Genomic DNA, 23,696 nt, shown 5'->3' with positions numbered 1-23,696 from the left:
TGCTGAGGTGACCGTCCTTGATGGAGATGAGTGTGTCCAAGAATGCAACTGATTTTGGAGAGTAGTCCATGGTGAGTCTGATGGTGGGATGGAACTTATTGATGTCATCGTGTAGTCGTTTCAGTGATTCTTCGCCGTGGGTCCAAAGGAAAGAAATGTCATCGATGTATCTGGTGTATAACATCGGTTGAAGGTCCTGTGCGGTGAGGAGGTCTTGTTCAAACTTGTGCATGACGATGTTGGCATATTGAGGTGCGAATTTGGTCCCCATGGCTGTTCCGTGCATCTGGATGAAGAACTTGTTGTCGAAGGTGAAGACGTTGTGATCCAGAATGAAGCGGATGAGTTGCAGAATTGCATCTGGAGATTGGCAGTTGTCGGTGTTGAGCACTGAGACTGTTGCAGCAATGTTATCGTCATGGGGGATGCTGGTGTAGAGAGCCGAGACGTCCATCGTGACGAGGAATGTTCCTGGTTGAACTGGTCCATGGGTGCTAAGTTTCTGTAGGAAGTCCGTCGTGTCGCGACAGAAGCTGGGCGTACCTTGTACGCTGGGTTTCAAGATGCCCTCGATGTAGCCAGAGTTCTCACACAGGGTCCTATTGCCTGAAACGATAGGACGGCATGGTGTGTTGGCCTTATGTATTTTCGGAAGGCAGTAGCGATCTCCAATGCGGGGAGATGGGATGAGAGCACATAAGGTGCTCTGAAGGTCTGGATCCAAGGTCTTGATCAGTCTGTTGAGCTGGCGGATGTGTTCCTTGGTCGGATTTGCGGGAAACTGTCTGTAGTGTTCCTGGTTGTTGAGTTGTCGGTATATTTCTTTACAGTAGTGCGTTCTGTTCAGTACGACAGTGGCCCCTCCTTTGTCTGCTGGTTTGATGACGAGATTATAGCCTAGATCAGCAACGATTCATCAGAGCTGCTATAGCAGGTGCAGCCTGACAATACCAGCTTTCTTTTGTTAGAATGGCTAGGATTATGCAAAATGTGTGTGTGTGTGTTCTTAAAGAAAAGAGCTCCAGGCGCTCTTACACTTTATCAAAAAAGGTTACCTTGTGAAAATAGAGTCCAACAGCGTGGCTATGGGAACCTTGCACTGACAAAACGGGAGAAATTGAGATAAGTGCTTCCTGCCTTGAAGCCTATGGGGCCATGTTCAAACTGCAGGTGGCAGCAAACCTGGAAGGAAGCAATGGGCTAGAACAGCAACACACATTCAGGCCCACCAAAGGCAGCTGTGGAGCTTTGCAGATTAACAGTCACAGCTTCCCCTATACTTCTGAGACCCAGTGTGTGAATCTCCTATTTCATTTGATGAGGTAAAGTGCTCCTTCATTAATATCAATTTATGCTAATTTGACAGACACAATACCCTACACTTCAGAATCCAGCAGGTCCCGTGTGGTCAGCTTTCAGCGTTGAGGGCACATTTCTTAAACAAAAATATGTGTTGAATAGATTTTAAGGAAAAAGGTATCATTATGCCAACACGGGAGCACATGTCGACACCAGTCCTGCTTACAGCCGGCACAATTTATTTTTAATTTGTCTGGATTTTCCTTTGATGAAGTTTCTATGATTTTCTTCGAGGTTGAGTAGGTTGGGCCTGTACCCATTGGCGTTTGGAAGAATGGCAACCTTATTGAGGCATATAGGATTCTCAGGGAGCTTGACAGGGTAGATGCTGAGAGATTGCTGCCCCTTGTGGGCGAGTGTGGGACCAGTGGGAATAATCTCAGAGTAAGGGGTCGCCCGTTAAAGACAGGGATTAGGAGGAATTTCTTCTCTCAGAGGGTAGTGAATCTGTGGAATTCCTTACCGCAGAGGGCTGTCGTGGTTGGGTCGTTAATTCTGTTCAAGGCTGAGATAGATAGATTTTTAATCAGTCAGTGAATCAATGGTTACGGGGACACGGTGGGAAAGTGGAATTGAGGATGATCATATCAGATCAGTCATGATCTAATTGAATGACGGAGGAGACTCAATGGGCCGAATGGCCTACTTCTGCTCCTGTGTTTTATGATTCGAATCACAGCATTTCTGACTGTACCAGAAAGAGCACCTGAGTGAGACACATCAACCACCCTCCTGCACCTCTCGGTTCTTAGTGTTGTTGCATTCACTCCACTCTGTATCACACCAAATTTGATTTGATCCACAAAATACAATGCGCCGGAGATTGATATTTAATCAACATTGCCTTATTTCCCATCGCTTCAGTTCCACGCTGGTTTTGCTGGTGTGCTTGCAAAATGCATCATTTTAAAAGCATTTATTTTAGAATATTCCTATCTTAAGAAGTTGCTAATGGATGATGCACATAGGCCTAGAGTCTCTGCTGCAGTTGAATACTACCGGGTCCCATAAACCCAGCTCCCTCTGACTCATTCGGGTGAATCCTGTGGTAAAGATGTTTCCCTCCCGTGTAAAAACTGCCCTCATCGGCCTCATGCCTTCATGGGGGGCCAGTTTTTCCTGAAGGAGAAAGAAGTGGTTAAATGACAAGCGAACAACAGAATTCCACCTGCGGAACATTCACTTCAGACATAAGCAAAGGATTTATTTTCGATCCTGCATCCTTCGGAAGGTCTGCAGCAAATATTTCCATCGTGAGAAGAAGTGAGAAAGCTCTGGGACTCCTCCTCCTGGCCAACAATAAGAATACCACTTTATATGCTGATACGAGCCAATTGTTCCGGGGGTGTACACACTGCATACAACACAGATATGTTTCTCTGTGAAGAAATTTACTTGCTGTCAATTTTATTCTTTTATCCAAAGTGGGTTAGTTAGCCGATTTGTGGAGAGGAATTCTGGTTGGGACAGAAACAGATATAGTCTGTTTCTTTCCTGTTTAGGCACTTTCTCTTTGCAAGGTGGCCTGTTGGCACACAACACAGCATTGATAGCCAAAGCGTCTGACTTGATAGTAAATTACTTCATAATTAATGTTTCTTTAACGGTACAATCCAGTATTGAGGAGCTTGTCAAAGTAAATGCTGAATGTGATCAAACTTATATCATGGGACCATGGGACAATATAAAGGAAGGAATCCTCACCATAACGATTCTACCAATAAGAAATGCAAGCCACAGAATAGGTCTGCAATGGACAGCCAATTTGGACTAAATTTGCGGTATAGTGATTTTCCGTTTCAAAGACATATTGACCCAACGATCACTGGTTTAGCTCACTGGGCTAAATAGCTGGCTTTTAAAGCATAAGAACATAAGAACATAAGAACTAGGAACAGGAGTAGGCCATCTGGCCCCTCGAGCCTGCTCCGCCATTTAATGAGATCATGGCCGATCTTTGTGAACTCAGCTCCACTCTCCGGCCCGTACATCATATCCCCGAATCCCTTTATTCTTTAGAAAGGTATCTATCTTTTTCCTAAAAACGTTTAAAGAAGGAGCCTCAACTGCTTCACTGGGCAAGGAATTCCAGAGATTCACAACTCTTTGGGTGAACAAGTTCCTCCTACACTCCGTCGTAAATCTACTTCCCATTATTTTGAGGCTATGCCCCCTAGTTCTGCTTTCCCCGACCAGTGGAAACAACCTGCCCGCATCTATCCTATCTATTCCCTTCATAATTTTATGTGTTTCAATAAGATCCCCCCGCATCCTTCTAAACTCCAATGAGTACAGTCCCAGTCTACTCAACCGCTCGTCATAATCTAATCCCCTCAACTCTGGGATCAACCTAGTGAATCTCCTCTGCACTCCCTCCAGTGCCAATATGTCCTTTCTCAGGTAAGGAGACCAAAACTGAACACAATACTCCAGATGTGGCCTCACCAACACCCTATACAATTGCAGCATAACCTCCCTAGTCTTGAACTCCATCCCTCTAGCAATGAAAGCCAAAACTTGATTAACCTTCTTAATCACCTGTTGCACCTGCACACCAACTTTTTGCGACTCGTGCACCAGCACACCCAGGTCCCTCTGCACAGCAGCATGTTTTAACATCTTACCGTTTAAATAATAATCCATTCTGCTGTTATTCCTCCCAAAATGGATAGCCTCACACTTGGCAACATTGAATTCCATCTGCCAGACCCTAGCCCATTCACCTAACCTATCCAAATCCTTCTGCAGACTTCCGGTATCCTCTGCATTTTTGCTTTACCACTCATCTTAGTGTCGTCTGCAAACTTTGACACATTGCACTTGGTCCCCAACTCCAAATCGTCTATGTAAATTGTGAACATTGTGAAATAGTGAAAAGCAGACCAAGGCAGGCCAGCAGCACGGTTCAATTCCCGTACCAGCCTCCCTGAACAGGCGCCGGAATGTGGCGACTAGGGGCTTTTCACAGTAACTTCATTGAAGCCTACTCGTGACAATAAGCGATTTTCATTTCATATCAGGATCTATTATACAAATATTTCCCTGATGCTAAAGGTTAGAAGCAATGGTAAAACTGACTGGTTGGTCAAATAAACCCCATTGTGAATATACGAACAAGAGGCCATTCAGCCTCTCTAGCCTACTCCGTCATTTAATAAGATCAAGGCTTTCATAAAAGCCATCATCATTCCAATGAGGTGAATTTTGTGAGGCAAGGCGTGGCTACTGCATTGAGGAGATTATCATCATTGGAATATATGAAGGATCTTACCTCGCCTACAAAGTGAGAGGGGGACTCATAGAAACTTACAAAATTCTAACAGGGTAGATTCAGAAAGCATGTTCCCGATGGTGGGGGAGTCCAGGGCTCGGGGCCATAGTTTGAGGATAAGGGGTAAAACTTTGAGGACTGAGGTGAGGAGAAATGTCTTCACCCAGAGTGGTGAATTTGTGGAATTCACAACCACAAAAAGTAGTTGAGGCCATAACGTGGTGTAATTTCAAGAAGGAATTAGGCACAGCTCTTGGGGCTAAACAGATCAAGGGATATGGGGGGAAGGCGGGATCAGGGTATTGAACTTAATGATCAGCCATGATCATAATGAATAGCAGAGCAGGCCCGAAGGGCCGAGTGGCCTCCTCCTGCTTCTATTTCTATGTATATTTGTACACACTGACCACTGAGTCAAACTGACCTCCTTTTGAGTGAAGTTCCAAAATCTCTCAATGTTTATCAGGATGTAATCAGCAAGGAGAAATTGTATTTATCTCGCACCTTTAAGAAATTAAAACATCCCAAGGTGCTCTACGAGAGCACTATCGACCAAATTTGTGACACAAGCAAAATAAGGCGATATTAGTCAGATGGCCAAAGACTTGGTCAATAGCGTAGGTTCTAAAGAGTGTCTTAAAGGACAAATGAGGATATAAAAAGGAAGAGAGGTATTGGGAGGGAATTCCAGAGCTTAGGGTCCAGATTGTTGAAGGTGTGGCTGCCAATTGTCGAGTGATTAACATCAGGGATGCTCCAGAGGTCACAATTAGAGGAGCACAGAGGATTGTAGGGCTCAGGCGAAGAGGGGCACCGCCTCAGAGGAATTTGTAAATGTGAGTGCGCATTTTAAAACAAGGCATTACTTACCCAGGAGCCAATGCTGGTCTGTGAGCACAGAGGTGTTGGGGCGAACGGGACTTGGTGCAAGTGAGGAAATAGGTAAGTTTTGGATGACCTCAAGGTTGTGGAAGGTGGAAAAGGAGAGGCCAACCAGCAATGGGTCGGAATAGTCAAGACAAGGGGCGAAATTCTCCGGTATCAGCGCGATGTCTGCCGACCGGCGCCAAAAACGGCGCAAATCAGTCGGGCATTGCGCCACCCCAAAGGTGCGGAATCCTCCGCATCTTGGGAGGACGAGGCCTAACCTTGAGGGCCAGGCCACCGTGGGGACACCCCCCGGGGCCAGATCGCCCTGCGCACCCCCCCCCCCTCTCCCCCAGGACCCCGGAGCCCGCCCGCACCGCCTTGTCCCGCCGGTAAGGTGGGTGGTTTAATCCATGCCGGCGGGACAGGCATTCTAGCAGCGGGACTTCGGCCCATCCGGGCCGGAGAATCGCGGGGGGGGGGGGGGCCGCCAACTTGCGCGGCGCGATTCCCGCCCCCGCCGAATATCCGGTGCCGGAGAATTCGGCAACCGGCGGGGGCGGGATTCACGCCAGCCCCCAGCGATTCTCCGACCCGGCGGGGGGTCGGAGAATCTCGCCCATTGTGTCAAAAGCATGGATCAGGGTTTTAGTAGCAGATGAGCTGAGGGGTGGGCAAAAATAGTTGGGTGATGTTACGGAAGGGAGACCAGCGATGATGGTGCGGTTAGGTGGTCAGAACCTCAGCTCAGGGGCAAGTACAACACTAAGGTGGCAAGCAATATGTTTCAGCCTCAGACAATCGGCAGGAGCTGGATGAAATCAGCAACAGTGTTCAGATAACCCAGATCCTGGTGTTAGGAAATCACGACAAAATGAAAAGCAAGGAAATCCAGTAATTGAAAACGTGTTCTGGTGGTTGCATGTTTTAAATGGAAGCTGTAGCAGAGTAGAGGCTGGGTTGATAGAACAAATGTTTTGATATGCTGATATGCCTTGCAACACTGTAAATAGATGCCTATTTAGGGCAAGTGGTAACACAGAAATATAGAAAATAGGAGCAGGAGGAGGCCAATTGGCCCTTTGAGCCTACTCCGCCATTCATTACGATCATGGCTGATGGAGGATGGACAATGGAGGATAGAATGTCAAAGGTTTAATTAAAGATGTTAGAAGTTCAAAGGAAATGACGAGGTGTGAATTTCACAATTACATTCTAAGAATGAACTCACAAAATGAAGGTAATTAAGAATTACTTCTGAGCAGGTTAGTTCAGATAAGAGAAGACCAAAAGGGAAACAAGTACATCAGGGGCAAGTTCACCCTATGCAAGCTAGCTGGGTTTTAAAAAAAAATTTAGAGTACCCAATTCATTCTTTCCAATTAAGGGCCAATTTAGCGTGGCCAATCCACCTACCCTGCACATCTTTGCGTTGTGGGGGCGAAACCCACGCAAACACGGGGAGAATGTGCAAACTCCACACAGACAGTGACCCAGAGCCGGGATCGAACCTGGTAACAAAGCGCCGTGAGGCAGCAGGGCTAACCACTGCGCCACCGTGCTGCCATAAGCTAGCTCTTTTTAAGGCAATAGCCTACAGATGGGAGCTGTATCAACTCCCAACAAGCTGTGCTTGGAGAAAAGCTCTTTTGAGAAACCAATTGGTTGTCCTAAATCAGAAGCTGTCCTGACATATACAAGTGCCTGGTGTGGTAACTATTGCTGGATTTTGCCTAAAGTTTTAAAATCTATGGGATATTGTTTGGGGAGGTTTAGTTCTGAAGTTAGGAAAATAAAGGGATTTAGAACTGGGTAAATTTAAAGATACTGGCCGGGATTCTCAGTTCCGTGATCGCCCCACCACTGGTGCGAGCGAGAACGGAGAATTTAGTGCTCAGCCAAAACTCCATTCATTGCAGCGGGACTGGAGAATCCTGCTGGTGTGAATAGATGGAGAATTCCAGTCGCTGTGTATAGCCATGAAGGTAGGTAAGTGTATCTCCAGTTGATTTTCTTTCTATGTGTTTTATTGTTGAATGAACATTTATTTTGTGTAAAATCATTACAAAAACGTCTGGGATATCTTCAGTGGGCTTCACATTTTTCCCCACATTATGCCAACTTACAAAATATAGTTGAGAGCAAGCATTTCGAGCTTCCCTTCTGGGATTTAGAATACCCTAGCGTTTAACATCAGCTTTGCTCTTAACACTGGAGACCGCAGTTCTTAAATTGCCAATGCTCCCACAGGAAGCTCTCCAGAATTTACAGGGAGAGTTTCCTAATGTTGTCCTCCCATTAATGCGCAAACCGGAATTCCCAACACCCATTCCGACTGGATAAATCTCCACGTCCATAGTCCAGATTGAAAAAAGGGCACCCATATATGCTGCCTTCTTCATTAATTCGAGAGCGGTGAACATAAAGTGGGAGTCAATCAGCACGTTAAACATTGAAAACATCTTTTATGTTTTTCCACAGAGTTTTCGTTTGATGATTTTCTTTGCAGTCCTCTACAACTTCAATGATCAAAATTCTCTACGTCTTCTGAAGAAGCACCGCAATGGTAGGCAGTTGGCTGCCTGGTGTACTTTGCCTCAGGCTTGCATCTCTGTATAAATTGGTTGGAACGATAAAAAAAACTCCTATTTTAAATTGAATTTTCAAGAATATAAATATATGCATTTATGTGTTTTGTGCAGCCAATTTGTGCTTTGTCCGCATGGTGAAGGCTTTCAAGTATTTTTGTAAATGGGGATTGTTGCCATGGACATGTGTGCACTAGGAGCAATGATTGTTCAAGTGTTGAAACAATGTACTTCAGTCCCTGGAGCTTGGACATAAGCAGCCTTGCTTACATCAGCCGGTTGCCAGGTGTGGAATTAAAAAAGTGATGAGGGAGGGTTTGACATATTGGGACTATCCCCCACTGCAGCAGCAGAGGTGAAGGGGGAATTTAAGAGGCTTTTAAAATTCCGAAATTGTTTCGGTAGAGTGATTATGAAGGGGCCATTTTCTCCGGTTGAGGAGCCAATGACAAGAGATCATCAATTTAAAACTCAGTCATTAAGAATCGAGGAAGAGAAGTTGGGAGAAATTTATTTTTGTGGAGAATTTCTGGAACAAGGAATGGTCTACCACAATGACTGCTGGCCTCTTTCTGTGTTGCAAATTGCGATGGTTCCAGGTCTTATATAGACACATAGAAGATAGGAGCAGGAGGAGGCCTCTTGGCCCTTCGAGCCTGCTCCGCCATTCATCACGATCATGGCTGATCATCCAACTCAATAGCCTAATCCTGCTTTCTCCCCACAGCCTTTGATCCCATTCTTCCCAAGTGCTATATCCAGCCACCTCCTGAATATTTTCAAAGTTTTAGCATCAACTATTTCCTGTGGTAATGAATTCCACAGGCTCACCACTCTTCGTGTGGAGAAATGTCTCCTTATCTCTGCTCGAAATGGTTTACCTGAATCCTCAGACTGTGACCCCTGGACAAGAGTGGACAAGGGAAGGCAACAATGGGAACAATTGAACCAACCAAAGTCACAATTGGTCTACTGGTAACCAAAATGTTAATTTTGTTTCATTAATAAATGAAATGAAACCAGTCATCTCCAACCTTTATTCTCAGCAGTGGAATTAAAACCACACAAGCGATTCCATTCAGAGAGTTTGATCACATTCAGCTCTCTCCGTTTGCTTAGTGGTAATTTTGGCTTGTTTAGTTCTGTCCTTCGCTTGTGTTGTGCACCAGGCTGCCACCCCTCTCCCACCAACATTGCACCCCCACCGCGCCCACCACCAGATGATGAAACACCTCCTACCGGGTCCCAAAGGGCCAGCTGCCGTTCGCTCATTTTGCTGAATCCGGTGGTGAAGATTTTACCGTTGGACATGAAGACGGCCCTCATTGGGCGCGCGCCTTCGTGCGCTTTGTTCTTTTCCTTATTTGGTTAGTTTAGTAGACAGCAATACAGGAACACAAAAGCAAAATGCATTCAGGAGGGTAAAAAAGGAACATGCAGTCAAAGCACGCCGCGTGCATCCCGTCAACCCTGAAAGCACCAATTTTACAGAACATTTCATCGCTCCCAGCCCAGATTTACCTTTTGCAAACCAAACACAATTGACCTGTAACACCAGCTAGAAGGTTCCAACATGATGCAGAGGTAGCCCCGTCACCTGCTGAAGATGGAATCAAATTGGATCTTTGCCTCTCCTCATCTAAACCCTGGACTCAAACCTCTGTTGACAACTTTCTACACGCAGTATTCTGCCTTAAGGGGCGGACTCCAGTGGCTTGGCCCAAGCTACCTCGGCTTAAGAGACTGGGACACTGTTCAAATTCCGATGTGTTGGTCGTCTGGTTAAAATATCCTGCAACAGATCAGTTGAACTAAACTTTACAAAGAGTGGAGCACATCCATCCAACAAAGATTTGTCACAGTTCAAGTTACACAAGGAATTCTAATTAACTCTGGAGTCATGTGATATACATAAATGATCTGGATGAAGGTATAGGTGGTCTGATTAGCAAGTTTGCAGATGATACTAAGATTGGTGGAGTTGCAGATAGCGAGGAGGACTGTCAGAGAATACAGCAAACTCTAGATAGATTGGAGAGTTGGGCAGAGAAATGGCAGATGAAGTTCAATCCAGGCAAATGCAAGGTGATGCATTTTGGAAGATCTAATTCAAGAGCGACTATATGGTCATTGGAAGAGTCCTGGGGAAAATTGATGTACAGAGAGATCTGGGAGTTCAGGTCCATTGTACCCTGAAGGTGGCAACGCAGGTCGATAGAGTGGTCAAGAAGGCATACAGCATGCTTGCCTTCATCGGGCGGGGTATTGAGTACAAGAGTTGGCAGGTCATGTTACAGTTGTATAGGACTTTGGTTAGGCCACATTTGGAATACTGCGTGCAGTTCTGGTCGCCACATTACCAGAAGGATGTGGATGCTTTAGAGAGGGTGCAGAGGAGGTTCACCAGGATGTTGCCTGGTGTGGAGGGTGCTAGCTATGAAGAAAGGTTGGGTAGATTAGGATTGTTTTCATTTGAAAGGTGGAGGTTGAGGGGGGGACCTGATTGAGGTCTACAAAATTATGAGAGGTATGGACAGGGTGGATAGCAACAAGCTTTTTCCAAGAGTGGGGGTGTCAATTACAAGGGGTCACGATTTCAAGGTGAGAGGGGGAAGGTTTAAGGGAGATGTGCGTGGAAAGTTTTTTACGCAGAGGGTGGTGGGTGCCTGGAACGCTTTGCCAGCAGAGGTGGTAGAGGCAGGCACGAGAGCATCATTTAAGATGCATCGAGACAGATATATGAACGGGCAGGGAACAGAGTAAAGTAGATATTTGGAAAATAGACAGGTTTAGATAAAGGATCTGGATCGGCGCAGGCTGGGAGGGCCGAAGGGCCTGTTCCTGTGCTGTAATTTTCTTTGCTCTTTGTTCATTTTCTGTCTATTTCCACCCTGCACCTCCCTTAAAACCGGTTCCCTCGATGATGTAGTCATCATTTAAATAATTTCTCAAGTCAATAAAAAAGACAAAGTAAAGGATTGTTACTTCATCGTTGTCTGTATGTCGGCCTTACATGTGACTTTAGTATTAGCGACTTCTTGGGGTGGAGCGCAGGGCTGTATGATGCTGGGATATCAGGGCATTACACCCAGCAAGGATAGGGCACAGGCTCAACCTATGCCCACAACATAATGTCTCCCTCGAGGCCAGGCAAAATTGAATGGAGAGATTTCAACCAGGCTGCCATGTGGCTCCTGGTAACTGCTCACTCGTAGACGGTCACGTGGAAGAGGTTAGTGCCTGGCCATTTTCCCCCGTCCTACCTACAATAGAAAGGGGAGAAAATCAGGGGAAAAGGGGACAACATACCTGCAAAATAATAATAAGCGTCATCTGGTTTAAGTACTAGAAAATGGTGCCTGTGAATGGTAGCTACTTTTCTTTGCTGTTCTTCTGATGCCTGTGCAAGTAGAACCTAAGAAATCTGCAATCAGAAATGTTCTCATAAAATACTACGTAAAAATGTATTGAATTGTCTGTGGATTTGCAGTGAATTGCACAGCATGGTCCCCGAGATCAGCAAAGGAAGCTGGAAAAAGATGCCTCGTATTGCAATAGGTTCACAACCTTTACAAATTTAAAAGGTGTACGCTGATGTGCATTGACATGCTCTGAGGGACACTTTTGCCGGGTTTCGAACCTGAGGAGCAGCCTGAGGTAGACTCTGTGATTTCAGATCCCCAGCTGACTTATCACGGGAAAGCTTAATGCGACACTTAAGGAACGGTTGGCCAAAAATACAAAGTAACGATGAGACAATATTTCATGCTGCAGCATTGATCTACACCAGCAGTCAATGCCAGGAGGCATTTCAGCGACTTAAAAAAACAAGCTTTTCTGAACACGCGCCAATAGTAGGCAAGATATTGTTTTAATAATCCCTAGCAATAGAGAAGCAGGGCCTTCACATTCTAGGCTAATCCTGATTAGGCTTTGATCACTATTCTGTAACTGCCCCTAAAATGGTCAGATAAAATTGGGTGGAAATTAATGCTGCTGAACCACATTCATTCTGAGTAAGACTCACTAGTTTATGACTTTTGTGCTTTGTCACTAAGGATGCTCTGTACATTGAACTGAGTTTGCAGACGTTACGCTCAGCAGTGTACTGCAATTGGCTGATGGGGCATCAGCTCATTATATCCAGTTTTTGCTCCAAGGTAATGAACCGTCCAGTTGTGTTCTGTAGTGAAGGACAAACACCAATCCTTTGAGCAAGGGTGTCCTTGGTAAGGAACATTAGGCATCAGCACCGAGACAGCAGCATCTTCAAAGAAGGTACAGAACCCAGAGGAAGAATTGTGGGCAAGCTGCCATCACGCACCTCCCAGCACGTGAGTCGACAATAATGCTTAATTATTTCACTGTAGTGGTCACAATTAATGGGACATTAACAGCGCTCATGGCAATTTTCCATGCGTACTCAACATTGGCAGGCTATCCAACTCAGAGAACTTTGCTACGAGGTCTTTATGAGGAGTGCAATGAACACTGCCATGTATTGATCAACCGTGGAATCAGCTGAGCTGTGAGCCAACTGGCGTTGTCGCTATTATTTGGTACCATTTGTTCCCTGTGTCAGCATCAGCACAGCTATACAATGCGTTAAGTCCAACAACAAAGATTGATTGTTGTCTGTGCTTTGAACTGTTTGGATAGCAGTTGTATATTTTTTCATGTGCATCAGCCATGGTTCAGTTCATGCCCCTGAGTCTAACTGCAGGACAGAAATCAAGGCTGACACTCCAGTGCAGTACTGAGGGACTACTGCACTCTCAAAGGCGCCGTCTTTTGGTAGAGGTGTTAAATCGAGGCCCTGTCCTCCCCCTCTGGTAGAGCGTGAAAGATTCCATGGAACTATTTCAAGGAAAAGTAGGCCAGTTATCCTCAGTGTCCTGATCAATATTTATCCCTCAAATCGTACGCACAGGTTACCTGGTCATTGTCATATTGATGTCTGTGGGAGTTCGCTGTGCATAATTTGGCTGCCACATTTCCTTGATTAGCGCTAACGTGCTTTGGGACAGAGCAAAGTGACGTAGCAAGCCACTCAGTCTTCTTAGAGGGCAAATAGGGACGGGCAACAAATGCTGGTCTTGTCGGTGGCAACCACAACCCATTAAAGAATTAAATGAACATAAGGCGGAATCGCAAAATGCGGTGATCCATTCAAACGTGTATTGACTTCAGCTGGACCAGAAAATCCTGCCGCCATAAAATTCCGCCACTAAATTTGCATGTGTTTACAGCTCAAAAATAGGCCATTCAGCCCAACTTGTCCATGTGGGTGTTTATGCTCTGCAAGCCTTATCAACACCCTTCTATTCTGCTCTCCTTCATCTCCTTATCTAGCTTTCCCTAAAATGCAGCTATGCAATTGACATCTCAACAACTTAAACTGGAGCTCTCTATGCCAGGAATATATCTCATTTTCAATCTCACTTCAAGTGTGCAGCCCTCTCTGGTTACAAACTCTGCAGAACTGACAACATTGGCAGGCGTAAGAGTGAACTAAGTTTCACTGTTGAGCTTAGGACTGAAGAGCTAGCGTCATCTCTGAAGGTGAGGTTCTATCACTAGACTTGCGAACTGTGTGGATACAAAACTCCCCAGCAAATGTACAAATGTGTTAAAGTCCATGCCTATCCATCCACAGCCAAGAACCTTGCCCCATGCCTCGCCGCATTTCCCCACCATCACAATGAAAACCGATATGCGAATCAACAGCAAATATCTAAAAGCAGTTTTGTTTCCCTCTGCAGATTCCAAATTTAAGAAGGGGTGGGTGGTGAGAATATTTCCAGTCACAATGTGTGGCAGCCTTGCAAATGCATTCTACGCAAACAAATCTCCCATTTCACAAGAAATATCAGAGGAGAGTGTGACGCACTAACCCAATGTCACTGCCCAGAGAAACTGGGTAAGTTATTAACCATGTTAATAATCAGATTAATCTGTCCCCACTGGAAAAAACTACCAGCATCTGAACTAAATTTATAAGGAATATATTTTCAACTCTGAGTATCAAAGTTAGATGTGGGCATTCGCCCTAAAACAGTAAATATTCACCCATGCACATTCCATATTTTGATATTAGCAGCTCCTACATTCAATGGAGCTCCAATATCTGATATTGTCCAAGAGCCTGGTCCTTGAATGAAGGTTTTTTTCATGGTTTCTCAGTCATGTAACTGTCTTTTCCCTCCCAAATGTCAGCTTGCTCCTGTCAAATGTGCTATTTATTGGATGAGATGTTCAACTGAGGCCCTGACCCAGTTGGGCCTAATAAATCCCAGAATGCTCGGTATGTTCAAAGGGTAACATGGAATCCTCTTCCTTTGCTTATCATTTCCAACCTCAACCAAAGCTCTTCTGAAAATCAGCTGTCATATTTGCCGACTGATCAACTTCCAAAACGAACAACTTGTTTGTAAAGTGTTTTGGAATGTCCCGAGAGCAAGGTTAACTCATTACGATAGTGCAGGCTTTCTCCTCCCCCACTAGAAATGTAAAAATAATCAAACACACCACCCATTAATCTCTTATTGTTAAAAGTGCAGGTTTAAAATCTACACCACTTATTCTGCCATCAATATGCAACTCCATGAAAGGAGGTCCACCTTACCATGATGGCCTCACCAGCGTTGCCAAATTGCTGAATTGTGAGGAATGTCAATGTGGTGTAAATATTACTCTACACGGCGCCAAAATTCAAAGCATTTTTGACTGGGCACCTCCAGGAACTATTCTATTTCCCCAAACAAAATATCATGGCCACGGATACAGAAGGCTCAATGAAGGACAATAACCGGGTGCTTTCAGTTCGCATTATTGTCAGGGATACTTCAGCTGAAATTAAAGGGATTTTTCAGTTCATTACATTGGGAAAAGTACCAGTTTCTACAGGACAAAGCTGGTGTTCAGGTTTCTCAGTGCACTGTTCTCCTCACCTGTTTCCTGGACTAAATGGATATGTGGGGTGGAATTTTCCAGCCCCGTTGACAGCGCAGGTCTTGCAGCGGTGAGGGGTGCATTCAACGTTGGACAGGAAGATCCCACTGCCGGCCAATGGCGAGACAGCCCCCCGCCGCGGTGGGTGGCGTGGAAAATCCCGCCCGATGACTGAGAGATCGCCTAGTTTCACATTGTCGCTCTAAACTGGCTCAATCCTGCATCGCCCGTGGACTGCTGCATGGCCCTTGATCCTTGCTGTTCCACAGCATTGTCTTTCAAATCGGGACTTAGGACAGAAAGGAATTAAACCCATCGCTCCGACACACCTTCCAGTTGCTTTGCATTCATTTCGACTGAATGTTTCCCTAGAGATGAGGTATTCTCCACTGGAACTATCAGCCAGTTCAATCTTTTAATTAGCCGCTTGATAGTGCGGAACTTGAGTATTTAAATAGTTATTTCGTGTTATTTTAGTGCTGCTGGAAATAGAGACATACTAGGCCATCTAAGCATTTTGTACTGCACTTATCAGGATAGCCTGCAAGAAATTAGCAACCTGTAAAGGGGGGAACGGCAATTTATACTGCATGAGGAGAGACTGCTGATTGGTTGGCAAGTGGTCTTTGACTGGTGGAGGGCATTGACATGGAGAATGCAACATGGAACAGTTAACTGATCAGTTTAGTTCAAATTCAAACCAGGCAGGCAGACTCGGATTGGTCAAGGCATTGCCCTGGGGGGAATGAACCAGGGAATGACTATTCTCTTAGCTCTTGTTTAGATTTTTTTTGAAGTGCAAGGTGTGCACATGTTCCTTCTGTGCGAATATGGGTAGCCTCCTGCGCGCACAAGTGAGCTACACGGCCGCTCCGACAGATAACCTTAAACCTGTTGTTAGTGTAACTCTAAGCACACTTGGGATTGTTCAGCATGTGTTAATCAGGGCATCACAGGCCTTCTGCTTCATAATGACAAAGTTCATTCCAATTAGGGCACCGCAGTTCATAGAACACTCACGATGCAATTCAACATGTATTTGAGTAAAGGCTCATTAGACACAATCAAATACTGGAACTTCAAACTCCATGCAGCACAAAAACACATCCCAAGCCAATGGAAAACCTTACAGCTATGATGCGTTGCTCCCTTGGATCAATGACGCGCACTTTCTTGTCCTTACATGTGGTGCAGATGAGGCTGCCATTGCGGTTCCAGCAAACATTGTAGATCAGGTCACTGTGCAGGTCGTCCAGAGTGATCAGGGGTTCCCCTGTCCCCACATTCCAAATAATTATCATATTATCACTGCCTGCAAAAGATACAACCAGATATTGCAAAAGGTCACTGTGACAATATGTATATTGTACGAATAATAAAGCGTTAACAATTTACTGTAACTGCATCCAACCACTAGATGGTGATCAAGCGCATATATGTGAATCACATGATACTCTTGATTCGGGGAGAAGGTTGTTAGGCGAGGTAGAGAATCGTCATGCTATCAGGAGCTCTGTAATTAGAATCATCGTTTTAGGGAATCTGTAATCTTTTATATCTTAGCAAGCAAGTCAAATCTATTTAGTTGTAATGTAAATAAATGAACTTTGTTCAAAACTTAGCTTGATGTTCTTTGTGTGACACTACACTTCAGAGCCGTCCTCATTCAGAAAGCAAAGAACATCACACTCACGCGTAGCATTAGCGACTGATGGACTGATCTCCAAAGGAATCAAGAATTTCTCTGTGTGCCAATATTATTTAGCCTTTCCTCTCAGTTTCTTGAGGGAACTTATTGCTGAGGCCAGGGCTGAACAGGCACCACCAGTGTTTCAGCTGTGAGTCTAGAGAGTGAGGGCTGGCAAGCTATTGAACCACGGAAGGCATCGCAGTTCAGCCCCACCCCCTTCTTACCCATACTCACACTTATGTACCTTCCAGCAGGAATTAATTGCACAGCAAGCAGGAGTCTTAAGAGGCTGCACCGCTGGTTGCACCCTTGATTCCCTTTATTCCAGTAGCATGTCAAAGCCTGGCTACCAGCTGCAAGAACTGGCACGGTCTCTGCATTTTCTGTGGAATAGCAATAAAATGCGCAAGAGAAGTAGAAACCCTTGAGAAGTAGTGGGAAGTGCGGCAGTTGCGATAGAGGTTGAGAATTCATGATATGAGAACACTCAATGGACAATGATACTTTGATTATAAAAAGGATGATTGAATTTGAATGGGGCATGAAGAAACCTGGAGGTGTATAGGAGCGATTTATAAAATGTCGGTGCATTGTGAATATTAATGAAATCAGGAAAACCGAAAAGCTGGAAAGCTTTTGTGTGCCGTGTGAGGGTATCCAATGGAATCTTTCCGTCCTTACAAAGACGTGTCTCAATTCACGCAGAGCAGATGGAGTTAACAGCAAGTCTGAATTTGACCTTTATAGAAATCAGAACTAGTTTGGTGCTAATGGCGCCATGGTTACGGATTACGATTTGAACATGTCAACAAAAATTAATGGAGACAAGGTGCCACTGGTTGGCAGAAAACAGGGGAAATCAGCTGAAATTTCTCTTTGAATCACAATTCAACTGATTATTCCCATGCAGTGGACAGGGGACACTTTCAAATCCCAGAAAAATGCAATTGCTCACTGGACTGCAATTCCGACTGTGAATTCAATCCTAATCCAGTTGGTGAAGTATGGGACGAGGCACTAATACCTTTCTCGATTACAGAATGCAGCATTACATATTTCTGCTCCTTACCTACCGCCCACTGCGCTCCGGCAGTCTCTCTTCATAAGTTCTCGACAGACTTAATTAAGCAATGCCTTTCAGCAGTGTGTCTTAACAATAGGCAGGATTTATTGGCTGTTCATGTCAGTGGGAAATTCTGGTCCTATGCCGGTGCATGGGTTTCCCGGCGACGAGGGATACAGTCAATGGGAAATCCCATTGACAATGGCGGGACCTGTAGTTCCCGCTGGCAAGGCGCCTCCGCTGCCGAATAACACGTGGTTGGGTGGCCGGTACATCCCGCCATATAATTAACATACTATTAACAGTCACATTCCAATTCTACAACCAACTGACTGCTAGCTGACGGACAGAGCTGGTGTGGCTAACCATGGCTGTTTGCCTGTACTGGCCGTCAGTATTCTTTTTTTTAAACTTGTTCATGAGATGTAGGCATCGCAGGCTGTGCCAGCATTTATTGCCCAAATTGCCTTTGAGGGGGAAATTAAGGGACAACCACATTCCTGTGGGTCTGGAGTCACATGTAGGACAGACCGGGCAAGGATGGTCGATTCCCTTCCCTAAATGACATGAGAGAACTAGATGGGTTTCTATGACAATCGTCAATGGTTTCATGGTCATCATTAGACTTTTAATTCCAGATTTGTATTGAATTCAATTTCACCATCTGCAGTGGTGGGATTTGAACCTGGGTCTACAGAGCATTTCTCTGGGCTGCTGGCTAACTAATCCAGTGACAATACCACTGCGCCATGTAGCCACCTAAATTGGCCAACTCCCGATTTAAAATGGTGAACGGCAAAGGCTGATGGGAAAGTCAGCCAGCAAGACAGAACCCAGCAGCTGCAGGTTTGCTGTGTATTTACCTCTGCAAAAGCCAGACAACATCGATACCAGTGGCCATCAGCATAACAAAGTAGCAGCCATCTGCATACTGATGAGCAATCCCCGGGAACAATAAGTAACATTTTGGACACACAAAGCAAAGCCAGACTCCTCGGTGCCAGCAGGAGCCAACACAAAGGAGGTGAACGAGCACCTCAAGACCGCCCATCGATCAGGGAACCGCTCCAGTGTTGGAGAAAATCGAACCAAGCGATTGGGACAAAGTCCAATCGCTTGGGACCAGGTACAGGGTCCGCCCCGAAAGGCGGGAAGCCCCTGGGGACTATAAGAGTTGAGCCCCAAGTTCAAATCGCTGTCTTCTTCACCTCTGCGTCCTGCCCGGGTCACCCAGCAACACGGACCAACATTGACCGTAACCGGTGCAGTGACGACCGACAGAGGTAAGTCTTAATTCAACGCTCGCTACGAGATAGCTGCTCCTAGCTACCAATCCGTACCAACTTCGAATCCCGCAGACTCAGAACCCGAACGAAAGGCCATTTGTTCCCCTGACCTGGTGGGCCAGTCCGAAGTTAAGTATAGGCCTGTTAGTTGTAGAAGTAGCTTAGATGTAGAATTTGTGCATGAGTAGCGATTACTGTGTATAATAAATGTGCTTTGATTTGAATCTTACTAATCGGTGTATTGGGTTATTGATCATTACTCGGACTTGAACCTAGTGGCGGTATCATAAAGGTACCTGGCGACTCGAGAGCAAAGGTAATAAAACAGGGCAATTGAACCAAGGAGAAAGTTAGCAACAGCCACCACCTCCCCCATTCACGAGAAGAGTAGAGGAGAAGAACATAGTTTTAATAGAGCAAAATACATAGCAATATTAACACAGACTCGTTTTTAATGTATAGGTTTTTCTACATCTGTTCTGCACAGACAACTTTGTCCAGTTTATTGTTAAAACGAGACTTAACATATCTCTGGTTCTGAAGCTGAGTGATTCTGCTGTAGATGTACAATTGAATGGCAGAGGAAAGCTATGGGTACTTTTATTGTTTGTCACTGCACATTTATTCTTGGATTGGGAACCAGTCTAAAGTGACCCAGCAGCTGTCTGAGGAGAAAAATGCAGCTCCTTGTCTCATTCTGTTTGGATGCCAGCTGCTGTATTTAACAGGTGGGACTGGCAGGCGTCAACAGTAATGGGTTGTGCAGAGCAGAGCTGTTTAAGATGATATGGAAAGGACACTGTGTCCAACTCAAATCAGGGATTTGTCAGAAATGTGTCCGCCACTTACTTCAGACTTCTGGCAAAGAAGAAGGATGGTGCTGCCAAATCTAGAGCCCCCTGGTTATCCAGAAGCATACAGGCCCAGACAAAGCAGAAAAGGGAAGCTTAAGACAGTCCCAAAAGACTTAATTCTGTCAAAAGCCTAGAGGAGTATCGCCAGTACAGGGGTGAAGTAAAAATGGAAGTCAGGAAAGCAAAGCGAGTATATAAAAAATATTGGCAGGTAATATCAAAGAAAATCCTAAGATGTTTTACCAGTACATTAAGAGCAAGAGAATAACTAAGGGAAGGGTAAGGCCGCTCAGAGATGTACATGGTAACTTGTGGGTTTATTCAGAAAACATGGACAGTGTTCTCAATGGGTATTTTGTCTCTGTCTTCACTAAGGAGAGGGATGATGCAGGCATTCTAATTAAAGAGGCGTAGTGTGAAATAGTAGATACAATAAGTGCAGTGAGAGAGGAAGTACAGGAGGGACTGGCATCGTTGAAGATGGATAAACTACCAGGGCCAGATGGATTGTATCCCAGGCTGTTGAAAGAAGCCAGGGAGGAAATAGTGGATGCTCTGAGGATCATTTTCCAATCTTCACTAGATGCAGATGATTTACCAGAGGATTGAAGGTCCTCGAATACCATTAGTTAAAAAGGGTGCAAGGGATAGGCCAGAAAACTGTAGGCTGGTCAGTCTGACTTCAGTGGTGGGCAAATTATTGGAAACAATTTTGAGAGACAGGATAAACTGTCACTTAGAAAGGCACGGATTGATCAAGGGTAGTCAGAATTGTTTTAAGGAAGTAAAAAGTAGGATTGATGAGAGCAAATTTCAGTAAGGCAATTGACAAGGTCCCCCATGGCAGACTGGTCAGAAAGGTGAGATCTCATGGGGTACAGGAAAAGGTGCCAGGTTGGATTCAAAATTGGCTCAGTGACTGGAAACAAAGGGTAATGGTCAATGGATGTGACTTCACGCCAAAAAAGAACAGCTTATAATTACCCCATAAACACTACTTCTCAATTCCACATTAGACAACAAGAAAATAAACATACAGATCTCAATCAATCTTTTTGTGGGAGAATTGTGGACTCAGCGTCAGGCAGATCAGAATTCAACCTCCTCTCTCCAAAGCTTCTCCACAAACTCCCTCTCTGAAGCTTTTCAAAATGTCTCTCTGCATTCCTTGGCTCCACCTAGCAATGACCTCATCTCCCCATAACTCCGCGTTTTCCGACGGCATCAACATGGTTTCACGATCAGCAACTCAGGCCCCTACAGGGGGCCAGCACGGCACTGAAGCGACCCACGCCGCTCCAGCTGCCGATCCCGGCGTCAACTGGGTGCCGCGGGGTCCACGCATGCGCAGTAGCACTGGCGCCAACCTGCGCATGCGCAGTGGCTCCCTTCTCCGCGCCGACCCGACGCAACAGGGTCAGGGGGATGGTTCACCTCTTCATTCACCTGAGGAAGGAGCAGCGCTCCGAAAGCTAGTGAGATCGAAACACACCTGTTGGACTTTAACCTGGTGTTGTAAGACTTCTTACTGTGCTCACCCCAGTCCAACGCCGGCATCTCCACATCATGGTCTTCGAAAGACTACAAAACTGTGGATGCTGACGTATTACGAAATTTGGCACACAGCTTTCAGTACTTTTTTGTAGCTTTAATTCTAAGTTTTAATTTGCAAAATGGAGCCGTTTTGAGTGGGTGGCCTAATAAATATCATTGTCCCTTCCTCCTGGAGGTCACCATACTCTCTATTTATTAAATTTCTCTTGCAAGTTATTTATCGGCTCGAGGAGATGGGCTGGATTCTTGGGTCCTCCAGCCTCATGTTTCTTGGCGGAGCGCCGTACGCTGGCGGCGGGTTTCTCTCTTCCCGCCGCTTATCAATGGGCTTCCCTATTGAAGCCACCACACGCCGCAGGGAAACCCACGGGCGGGGGCACGTTGCCAGCAGGAAAAGAGAATCCTAACTGCTGGAGAATTGTCGATGAATGAAAATCACCAGATCTCTTCGACTTGATGGCATCGCTTTAGGATCTAACCTTACTTGGAGTTGTAATAGAAAAGCTGCCATGTTACTTTTCCTCAGACAGTGACTAAAGCTTCAGTCGGATTAGTGGCTCCATTTGCCAGCTTGGCATGAATTGGACTTGTGCTGTCGCAGTCCTGACTGGAGGCAGAGATGGTCTATATCAGCACTGGCGGCTGGATATACCAGCGACAATGCCACGTCCTTCTAAACTAGCACCGATCACTAAGGATTTACAACCTGATCTTTGTAAATGTGAATTCAAGCAACTGTGTCTTGGCATCCTCTGTACCTCAGCTGTCCAACGGAACCACCTGCTGATACAGGTCAGCACGTATTAAAGAGAGCTTTTATTATATTTCCACAGGAAAAGACACCAGCCGCTGGTAAAACACAGAGCAATGGAAATCCTGATAAATGACAGTGTCCCCGAATTAATCAGGTTTGCTTAATTCAAAACAAATCTTCTCAGAAGACATTTGAATTGATGACTCTTCTGTCCTCTCAATGACACTTACCTTCCACAGTGATGCTCCCATTTAATTGGACAACTGCAATCAGCCACTTTGCTGTCCTTGGTTAACGACCGGGCACACAATCTCCTTGGAATTAACATTTGCGTGGTGGAATGGTGGTGCAGGGAGTTGATAAGTAAGAAAGGAAATAGAAATTTCACCTAAGGTGACCACTAATAAAAGAATAAAAGGCATACAAAAAAAACCTTGAAATTATCTACGGCAAATATTTTTGTTCTTCCCCTTCCCTAGGAGATGGAGACAATAAAATGGTGAGAAATTTCCTGCTTTAAAATATCATAACAGCTGGGTGCATTTTGCATAATTCTTGTTTTCAATTAATACAGGAGAATGGCAGATAGATATATACAGCTCACTGTGTGAGGAAGAAAGATACTCCCAGTAGAAAGAGGAATTCAGACAAGGTGGGGGAGAATTTCAGTCCATGTCACCTCGCTGGTGACCTAAAGAGAATTCCGTCATGGAAGGTCAGGACGCTCATTTAAATACATTAGCATATCATTAGGTGAACCCTCCCGCCGGGACATCCCCCCTCACGGAATATTTTTCAGATGCCAACGTGATGTCACGTCAGTGCGATTTACAACGGCTCTATAAAAACGGGAACCTAGGGCGAAATTCTCCGGAAACGGCGCGATGTCCACCGACTGGCGCCCAAAACGGCACAAATCAGACGGGCATCGCGCCGCCCCAAAGGTGCGGAATCCTCCGCATCTTTGGGGGCCGAGCCCCAACCTTGAGGAGCTAGGTCGGCGCCGGATGAATTTCCGCCCCGCCAGTTGGCGGGAAAGGCCTTTGGTGCCCCGCCAGCTGGCGCGGAAATGACATCTCCGGGCGGCGCATGCGCGGGAGCGTCAGCGGCCGCTGACGGCATTCCCGCGCATGCGCATTGGAGGGAGTCTCTTCTGCCTCCGCCATGGTGGAGACCGTGGCGGAGGCGGAAGGGAAAGAGTGCCCCCACGGCACAGGCCCGCCCGCGGATCGGTGGGCCCCGATCGCGGGCCAGGCCACTGTGGGGGCACCCCCCGGGGCCAGATCGCCCCGCGCCCCCCCAGGACCCCGGAGCCCGCCCGCGCCGCCTTGTCCCGCCGGTAAGGTAGGTGGTTTAATTTACGCCGGCGGGACAGGCATTTTAGCGGCGGGACTTCGGCCCATCCGAGCCGGAGAATTCAGCGGGGGGAGGGCCCGCCAACCGGCGCGGCACAATTCCC

The 23,696-nt window shown here is 45.9% G+C and overlaps 1 protein-coding gene across 6 annotated transcripts in view; it reads right to left on the bottom strand.

Annotated features, from left to right (window-relative positions):
* LOC140386853 (coronin-6-like) overlaps positions 1 to 23,696 on the bottom strand; it is a 339,560-nt gene that overhangs the window by 22,545 nt on the left and 293,319 nt on the right. For 4 of the 6 annotated variants that reach the window (XM_072469624.1, XM_072469622.1, XM_072469626.1 and 1 more), the window contains 2 exons: positions 16,167 to 16,348; positions 9,325 to 9,444 (listed from right to left, as the gene is read on the bottom strand). In XM_072469624.1, the coding sequence (XP_072325725.1) occupies positions 9,325 to 9,444; positions 16,167 to 16,348 (302 nt within the window). Of the gene's footprint in view, positions 1 to 2,358; positions 2,479 to 9,324; positions 9,445 to 16,166; positions 16,349 to 23,696 lie in introns of all 6 variants that reach the window. The other 2 variants (XM_072469623.1, XM_072469625.1) reach the window with 2 other exon arrangements.

Source organism: Scyliorhinus torazame, chromosome 12, assembly GCF_047496885.1.
Source record: "Scyliorhinus torazame isolate Kashiwa2021f chromosome 12, sScyTor2.1, whole genome shotgun sequence".
NCBI classification, from domain to species: domain Eukaryota; kingdom Metazoa; phylum Chordata; class Chondrichthyes; order Carcharhiniformes; family Scyliorhinidae; genus Scyliorhinus; species Scyliorhinus torazame.
This window is presented reverse-complemented; position numbering and strand designations above follow the sequence as displayed.